Raw genomic sequence first — 9,303 nt, forward strand, 5'->3', positions numbered from 1 at the left:
CAGCCAGTAAGAAATAACGAGTAGTAATATTTCTGAATTCACCAGCTATCTAGTAAAAAGTGAATTTTGGAAAAACAGTCCCCCATCACTCTTATGTTCTTGTATTCATTCATAATACTTCATGCTTTGCCTGCGACCAGTCAAAGGAAACATTGAGGTACTTGAGATTTTATTGAACGGCGGCTTGTAAACGTTGTTGCGAGGAAAGGCGTGTATATTAAAATCCTCTAAAAGGCATTGAGCCGGGCTGGAACGGGGCTAGAAATCCCAACAATGGTTTCCAGGAGGGCAGTATCACGGAATGCAAAAGTCTGCCGTGATGAGCGTGCGAGAGATTAGAGACGAACTCCCCCCTCCGCCATTTACATAATGTAAAAACTCTTTTCTTTCATTCTCTCTTTCTTTCTTTCTTTCTTCCTCTCCAACTATTCACTAAATAAATGAGGAAACTATCAAAGCGTCGGGATGTTTGATAAAAGACAGAGAGAGTATATACTCTATATATATATATTAAATTTCATACTAAATATGATATTTGCTATCTTAAATTTATTTGAATTGGGATGGAAAACAGGATGCTAAATTCTCTATATATATATATTAAATTTCATACTAAATATGATATTTGCCATCTTAAATTTATTTGAATTGGGATGGAAAACAGGATGCTAAATTGCAAAGTTAATTTAATTATAAGAAAGTATATGTCACGGATCGGCCAGGTTCAGAAATCACCCAATCACAGTGCACTCCCTCACCCATGCTACTTAAGCAAACACCTCGTCTCACCTCATTGTCCGGTCTTGTTCATTTGTGGATTGCTTACCTGTTCTCCTGATCCCCAGCGAATATCTCCGGCAATTCCCTTTAGCATGTCTTCCCTTCCTTGTGTTACCTGTATTGTTTGTTCAAGATTACTTGGATACTTACTCGTATGATGGAGTGTGTGCTAACTCTCCATCTGTTTCCCCATCCATGATCTCCTGCACTTGCCAACAAGGAAAGTCTGATTTACATTCTTATCATCTATTAGTCTCCAACATAGAACTGTTATTTACCTGTCATTACCTGCCATTTCCTGCCATTGCTCATACCTGTCACTAAAAGCCTGTTTGCTTCTTCAGTCTGTGTCCGTGTCCACATTCTGTAACAGAAGACCGGAACAGAACTGTCAACATTATGAGCTCCCCTGGGCCCATTCCAGGAGATCGTGGATACCCTCAAGCGAGTCGCCACAGCTTCACTGAAAAAAAAAATGATACTACATTTTTTTAAGGCAAGTGTTCAATTTGTAATCAATTTATTTTAGCTACATTTAGATAAACAAGTTTAGTTGATTAATTTTCAGCAAAATGTGTTTACTTAAATGTAGCAAAATGTAGCACTTCCACAACCACTCCACCTGCTATCATCACAATGGATTTCTTCTTCAGTGTTCATTGGCCCTGGAAATGCAGCCGTATTGCTTTACCACAGAGCGAGCCAAGATTTCTTTCATTATTTCATAACATCTGTTCCTAAAAGCCGAAAAATTATCCTTTCATTTTTTAGTGCAGTTCCTTGGTTAGAACATCAGCAAAAACTGCATCCAGATGGATGAGGGGAAAGTTGAAGCCGTTAAAAAATGGCCCACACCCACCAACATAAAATAACTGCAACGCTTCCTAGGGATCACAGACTTCTACTGATGCTCCATTCAAAACTACAGCTCCATTACCAGTCCATTGACAAATCTAAACAGAAACAAGCCCAAGTCTCTGTCCTGGATTCCAGCTGCCATGGCGGTATTCCTGAAGCTCAAGACAGCCCTCACCAGCGCACTGCTCCTAGTACTTCGTGACCCCAGCAAACCCTTCATCACAGAAATGGATGCATTGACCACTGGGGTAGGAGCGATACTGTCTCAGAAGCAGGGAAAGCCTCCAAGATTCCATCCATGTGCCTTTTTTTTTTTTAATTCACCCTGGAGAGAAATTATGATATCAGCAACAGAGAACTCCTAGCCATCAAGCTTGCGCTCGAAGAATGGAGGCATTTGTTGGAGGGTGCCCAAGAACCATTCACTGTTTTATTTTTCACCCATTTTAATTTCTCTATCTCCTATAGTCCAGGCACCAAGAACATTAAGGCGGATGCTCTTTCCCATCTCAATGCTCCTGAGGAATCTACTGAAGAGTCGAAACCCATCTTGCCATCCATTCTATTTGTGAACCCTGTCCAGTGGTGATCAACCCATCTCCTCCAATGCCTCCGAAGCTGCTCCGCTGGGGTGTCCACAAGGTCTCCAGTATGTACCACATTCTCAACGCACCCCGCAAATCCACTTCACACATTCATCTCTGGGCATTGACCATCTACCCTCTCACTGCTTCAGTCTGTATTCATGTCCACATTCCATAACAGCAGAATTAAAGTTGAATGGCTGTGTCATTTTTAAAGACATATATACACTCAGCATGTGGAGTTTTTCCACAAAACATTAGATGACATTAATAACTGAAATGCCATCAAAATTGCATTCAATTTAAATATATATTTTTGATAGAATAACTAAAGTTCTTCCATGTGAGAAGAACACTTAATGTCCCAGATTGGTCTAAAGTACTCCAAATTATAATGTTTCTGTATGATATTATAACGCTATTTTAAAACAAAAAATGTTTGTGGGGTATAAAATCTGATTGCAGTCTTAACTGATTTGACAGTATAACACAGATTAGAGAAATGTGTCCAACCAACCAAAAAAAAAAAAAAAAAAACATCATATGCATGGTGCAAATGAACTACATGATTCAGTCACCACATAGTCAATTCCCACATGTGATAATGTCACCAAAAGTGTAGCTGGGTCATATACCTGCTAATTAAACAAAAGTGCATACATACAGAATTTCTGTTTTTGTCTCTCTTTCTTATAAGGTTGAGTCTACACCACCTGCTCCCATAGCTTCAGTTCATACACAAATAATAGCTGCACCTCCTTGAGCTGTTGTCATGGCAACTGCACTAGACATCGTCAGAGGCAAGCAGAGAGATGCTATGGTACCCGGTCATTATGATGTACATGGGGAATGGACTGTGCGCAAGCATGTTCCTGAGTACAACACGTCTTAATTTGATGCAGCATGCACTGCAACCAAGTTTAGTTCCTGTTTGTTTCTAACAGAACCCCATAGGCCAATTACACAGGGTTCTAAACCACATCAATTCATTTTGAAAAATATGAAAGCTGTAAAACAGTCCCAAATGGCCCTGAAAAAAATACTGCCTATGGTAAAAGAAAGACAATAGCCCTTGTTTCTCCTTAGTATCCAGAGAGCTATCATGACCACTTGAACATGTGCTGTCCAGAGATATACTCACTTTTCTTTTACTGCCAGTAAAATGCATGTTGAAAATAACTTGAGAACAGAAATGTTGTTTGGTAGGCTTTGCCAATGAATTTGGGCCAAAGATACCTGATTGTTGTAGTTGTTGGTTTACTTACTGTTCTGAGATTATAACAACTTGCAACTTTCAGGAACACAAGTAAAGGCCTGTGTACACTGAGAACAATAACTGTAATGATACATGTAACACAATAGCTCAAGAGTAGTTATGTCATCTGCTGCTTTAAATGCTTAAGCAGATCCATAATTATGGATTCTTAATCCATAATTTTATCATTCAACTGCTGGGGGAAAATGCTTTGAAAGTTATTTCAACATTGTTCCTCTGTTCCATTATAGATGTGAACTTAGCTATTCTTTTACATTGTGATTTTTAAAAGTATATCTTTAGCATTATTGTTATAGATTTTGTTGTTGTTGTTGTTAAAATCATAAAAACACTGATCAGTTGATCTGTTTTTTTTTTTGTTTGTTTGTTTTTTTACAATAGGCTGAAAATCGATGGTTTGGTCTTATTTGCTTTCTTCCCAGCATGCACTAAAGGGTGCTAAAGGAACAATTTGCATGAAATGATTAAAATCTGCATAAAATCTGACACTTCACATAATTCCACAGTCAAACTGGAAAGGCAATTGTCTCATTCTGGTTAATTGTTTACTTGTTGCTTTGGATTTTTACCATTGAAAACAATTTTGCAGATAGACACCACAATTGAACAATTCAGGTTGATGTTCTCTCAGTAACTACAGTTCCTAGGTTAACCCTTTGTACAGTAGTTATATTATCAGCCAATTTACTCAATAGTAAACTAGTGTCATGGTATAACAATTTACCAATCAATGATAAACCAGTGAAAGCCTGTTTGAATTCATGTTTGATAGCTTTGGTATTCTCTCACTCCCATTCACATCTCTGAATAGCAAAAGCAGATCAATACTGTATTATATTTTTTACCAATATAAAACATGGAGGTTGTAAACAGAGGTCCCATGGAATGCAGATGCAGCTATAGATCTTTTCTCACAACTACTTTCACATTTCTGAACTATTTTTGCAATGATTTTTTTTTTTTTACTTAAATGCAATAATTGTGGCTATACATTTCCTGTATTTATGATAAAAGCAGACTTGAGTGGAATCAAATGCTTTCTTGACAAATTCAGCAGGAACTAAGCAGTAAAATTAAAGCCTTTAAAAAAATTTCAACGCATTACTTTAGGTTTTTATTTACATAACACACAACACTGTCATTCATAAAGTGTGTGGAGATTGTGAACTTTAATGATTGTCTTTAAATTGATTCTAAAGAAACAGCATTACCTGCACTCCGCATAACAGTTTTGATCAGTATTTTTTTTTCCTCATTTTCCATTTTCATTTCTCAATTTTACATACAGCAAATTAATTGAAACTCAAAAACAGACCTAGAACATTCCAAACAACCTTAAGCATCCATTTTAGGGGGAAAAAGGGCAATGCAACATTTGGTTTGTACAATATAAATTTTCCAGTTGTGGTTCAAAGATGCTGCTGTATCAAACATCTACAGGTCCATTTAGAAAAGTAAGGGTGCTATTGAATGACCACAAAGTGCTATGACATTCCATAAAGAGTTGGTGCTCCGTTTCAGGTGGACATCTCTCTGGGGAGGGAACTCTGTCACAGTTTGGAAGCAGTCAATAAAGATTTACTCAAGTCTTTTGCTTCTCCAGCTGTTCTCACACGTTCATAACCCAGGATTGCCATTGCATGATGGCAGTACTCCTCCACTTGTTTTATCTGTTGAATACTCAACACTGTTCTCCATGCACTGGCCGCCTGTGTCGCGTTCCTGGCAGACACAATAAATGGCTTTGAGGAAGAGCTTGTGCCATTCGTCATGTTAAGAGCAAAAGACTCGATGTCAAGGTTGGCACTGAGATTAGCAAATTGATAAACATTCCGGAGCGTTTTGATAGGGTTTTCCACCAGATCCTCATAGCGCACCGCCAGGTATTTCCCTTTCAGCCATCTGGGCGGATTTAAGGCAGTCCTCAGGCTCCTGTACATCCGATCACATATCACCTCCATAGCTCCAACTGAATGGTAATCTGCTCCGTCCTTTTTGCTAATTTTGTGGCCAGGATCCACAAAGGGTATCCGACGCAGTTTGGGATCCCTGCTTCGAACCACCTGCAAGTTCTCACGAATCAACCCGTGCCTCGATTTGATCCTGGAGTTGGCCACGGCTCTGGGATCTCGCACAAGGTGAATCACCTTGAGATCCAGAGACGGATCCTCCATAAGGGGCGCCAAAACATTGACGTCCAGAACCCGGACCCCTTTTATGACTATAGTGTTGTACTTAAGGCATTCTTCCTCTAAGAGCCTGAGGCTTTGTTGAGGACATTTTTTGCACACTTTGTCATCCACCATCCCAACCACTTCTTTCCTATAAGCAGAGCAAAGAGGATACGAGCAGATGACTTTATTAAGTGTGGCCCCAAAAAGTCCAAGGGAGGTGAAATTTTTGCCCCCAGGGCTGTTGTACAGCTGAAAAACTGAAAGATCACAGCGGTACAGCGAGCTTAGCATGTCCCTTGCTGCTCCCTGTAAGGACACAGCATCACCCGGGTACAGCTTTTGCCAGATGTGCCACATTGGTTCATACAGAAAGAAAACATCTGGGTGTTGATTAAATAGCTCTCCGAAAAAGGATGAGCCAGACCTCCATGTGGTCAAAACATAGACGAGCTGTCTCTTCTTAGCAAGAGATGGTCTGTAAAGGAATCGAATGTCTGACCTGTCCTGATATGGAGTGCTTCTCATCTGGAGATTACACTGTTGAGGTTCTTTAGTCCACCTGTAGTTAGCCAAGTTCAACATGGTAAGAACTAACAGCAGAAAATACGCTATAAACAGTATGATTCTTTTTCTCCGCAACACTTTCATTACGATTCCAGGCTGGGTGATTATTTTTGTGGGATGATTTCCATATGTTTTGAGATTTCTGCCATAAACACCATTCTTTTCCCCTAGTGCAGGCAACTGAAGTTGTAGGAACTGGTTGCTTCTCATCTGTTGAAGGATAGAGTGGCTTTGAACCACTCAGTCACACTGGATGAGCAACTGCACAAACGCTATTAATTCAACTGATGTTTTCATGCAAGCAAACTTTGTTCTTCATGAAAACCCAAATGTGCTCTCTTTTGCCGACAAACACTCAATATCCATCACATCCACAGTCCAATCGCGTGCATTGCTGAATGTAGCCTTACTGCAGTGCGCAGAATCTCCCCTCAGTCCTCAGAAAAAAAATATCACGTTTACAATATCATATCCGTTTGTACATCCATCAACAGCGACCGTTAGAGAAATCCTTTTAGCAGCGATTGCTTATAATGTGGCTCCTGCGAAGATGGAGAACCACTACAGTAGCGGAATAGACATCATTAAAACATTATAACCGCATCAGCGTCATGAATGCGGCCAGGATGCATTCATTACTTTGCAAACATCCACCGGCGTCTGTTTTCCAGTCGCGTGTCGTGATGCGCGTCTGTTTCTGCCGATGTGGCGTCTGTCTCCGGCTCCAACTGTACTGAACTGATTCAGTCTCGGTCTGGGGGTAATAAAGACCCTCCCCTTCTCCACAACCAGTGGAAATGCAGCGGTGCGTTCGCCATTTCAAACTCCCCCCTCCATATTTGCAGTGAACAGCAAAACAAGTGAACACAGCAAGTGAACACGGCTGTGAACGAGAAAACTGCACGACAGTGTCACTTAAAAACATGGGAATTATAAATAATTGAAAGACACAAATTAAGTTAAAATTCAGGAAAAAAGCATTAATTTCCACATCTTTTTTTTTTTTCCCCCTAGTCACAATAATGGAATTTTAACATGATTCCTACTGGAATTTCTGTCACAATTTTGAACCTAAAGAAAATAATAAAATGTAATATTATTATTATTATTCAATGACTTCTTAGATTCTTATGCTATTGGATATTGCAAAATTATTACCAGAACTCTTGTATCATTTACGGACTGTGAATCACCAAATCATTTGATATGATTTACAATAGTAGCCTATACCTGTATAGGGAATTGATTCCAAACTAAAATTGGGATTTTTTTTGACTAGTCTTCCATAATAGCCAATTAAATTTAAAAATGCCAAATCAATTGTCAGGCAGTTGCAGGCATATAAACACAACAATATAAGAAAGTATTTAAACCAAGCAGAATACATTTGTCAGTTTATTCATTCTTTATCAAGTTTAATGACCACCAGATAAGTTACTTGTGAATGACCATATTCTTTTCCATTCTACTGTCAATAATATTAATCAATACAATACAACTTTAAGAGGACATTACTTAAACTGTATTGCTCACCAATTTTTATTTTTAAGATTTGTATTTAAAGTCATCAGGTATTTTCTTTAAGCAATTTAAGATCAAATGCGCAATTTATAAATGATTCACTTTTCTCTCTCTTTTTCTCTCTCCCAATGAAGCAATCAAACAGGTTAACAAAACCTGGGGCTATAATTGGAGTAGAATACTAACTCAACTCATATCTTGTTGAAATAATAAATAAATAAATGAGCAGAACCGTATTTATGATTCCACAATAAATGTTTCAAACAGTATGCTAAATGCAATGCAATCAGTCTGACAGATGAATTATGAGAAACACCACTAGGTTGGATGGTCTGATTTGATAAAAGCGGTCTGAAAAGCATTGGGTCCAAGTTGTTTGATTGCCACTTTGTCTTGAATTTGCAATCACTCAAATGAAGTTTGCAATAAAAAAGACACGCTGTTGCACACACGCTTATTGTTCGCCATGTTTGCAATAGGTTTCTGTCATGCTTCCACTGCACCCTAATTTTTATAGTTATGAGCTGAGCTTGGTATAAACTATATTGGTATACTGGTACGTCTACGATGTATTGTATGCTGTGGATGTGTTCCTGTTGTCTCCTCTCTACCAGGATTGGTCCAAGGCTTAATGAGAGACTGCCGGTGGTCGGACCAGAGATGAGACCTGTACTATAAATTCCCCCGGATCTCGCTGGAGGGCGCTCTCGCTCTCCCTCTCCCTCTCCCTCTCCCTCTCCCTCTGACTCTGCCTCTGCCTCTGCCTCTGCCTCCCACTTTTTTTTAATGCTCGCTATGATCATTGCTCTGTATGTCTCTCTTTGATTGATCATGCTTGCTCCGGTGTTAAGCCTGTGTGTTAAGCTCTAGTGAAAATGCTGTGAGATCTCAAGTCTATATTCTAACAGAGTGCTGTTAGCCCCATGTGTTGTGAGAGCCTTATGTCTTGAACTTCAATGTTCCACTGTTCATGTTTGTAAGCCACGTGTGAGGCCGTAGGGGGTGAGTGCCTTATTTGTTTTTATAGGCCACTCGGCCATTACCCTTTTCTCCTGTTCTTGGGTAGAGAAGGAGTGAAATACAAATATTGTTGTATTTTGGTTTCTTTATTTTGATGCACAGGGAAGTTAGTTTCTTTAATGGGAAGTTAGAGTGTTGTTTGTTTATTGTTTTGGCATTTGCTTACCCCTGACAATTTGCCTCAGTTTCTTTAATTTGTTTATTTATTTGTGATGATATTGTTTGTACTCTCCAAAACTGCTACCGCACAAAAAGATTGATCAAAAGATCAACTAAGAATTAAAATGAGTACTTAAACAGCCATTCATTGTTGTGTCGTTTATATTGCGGTCCTGACCTAGATCGGGGCCGTAACATAAATACTATGCGTTTATACTATGCACTATGTACTCAAGCATCTAGTGTATTAATTATATGGGGTTATTTTGTCATTCAACATCAGAGCCTGATAGTCCCGCCCCCTCCGATACATAAATAAAGCTGCAGCTGTTGACTGCATGAAGTGTTTAACATCATACACTTTGGT

The 9,303-nt window shown here is 39.1% G+C and overlaps 1 protein-coding gene across 1 annotated transcript; it reads right to left on the reverse strand.

Moving 5' to 3' along the window:
- Window positions 1-4,716: 4,716 nt before the first annotated feature.
- Window positions 4,717-6,933, reverse strand: LOC107687551 (carbohydrate sulfotransferase 2-like). The gene has a single exon (XM_016484928.1). It carries the CDS (start codon window positions 6,444-6,446, stop codon window positions 5,049-5,051), a length of 1,398 nt encoding a protein of 465 aa, XP_016340414.1. The 5' UTR covers window positions 6,447-6,933; the 3' UTR covers window positions 4,717-5,048.
- Between the last annotated feature and the right edge of the window lie 2,370 nt (window positions 6,934-9,303).

The sequence above is a fragment of the Sinocyclocheilus anshuiensis genome, unplaced genomic scaffold, assembly GCF_001515605.1.
Source record: "Sinocyclocheilus anshuiensis isolate Anshui unplaced genomic scaffold, SAMN03320099.WGS_v1.1 scaffold870, whole genome shotgun sequence".
In the NCBI taxonomy this organism is placed as follows: domain Eukaryota; kingdom Metazoa; phylum Chordata; class Actinopteri; order Cypriniformes; family Cyprinidae; genus Sinocyclocheilus; species Sinocyclocheilus anshuiensis.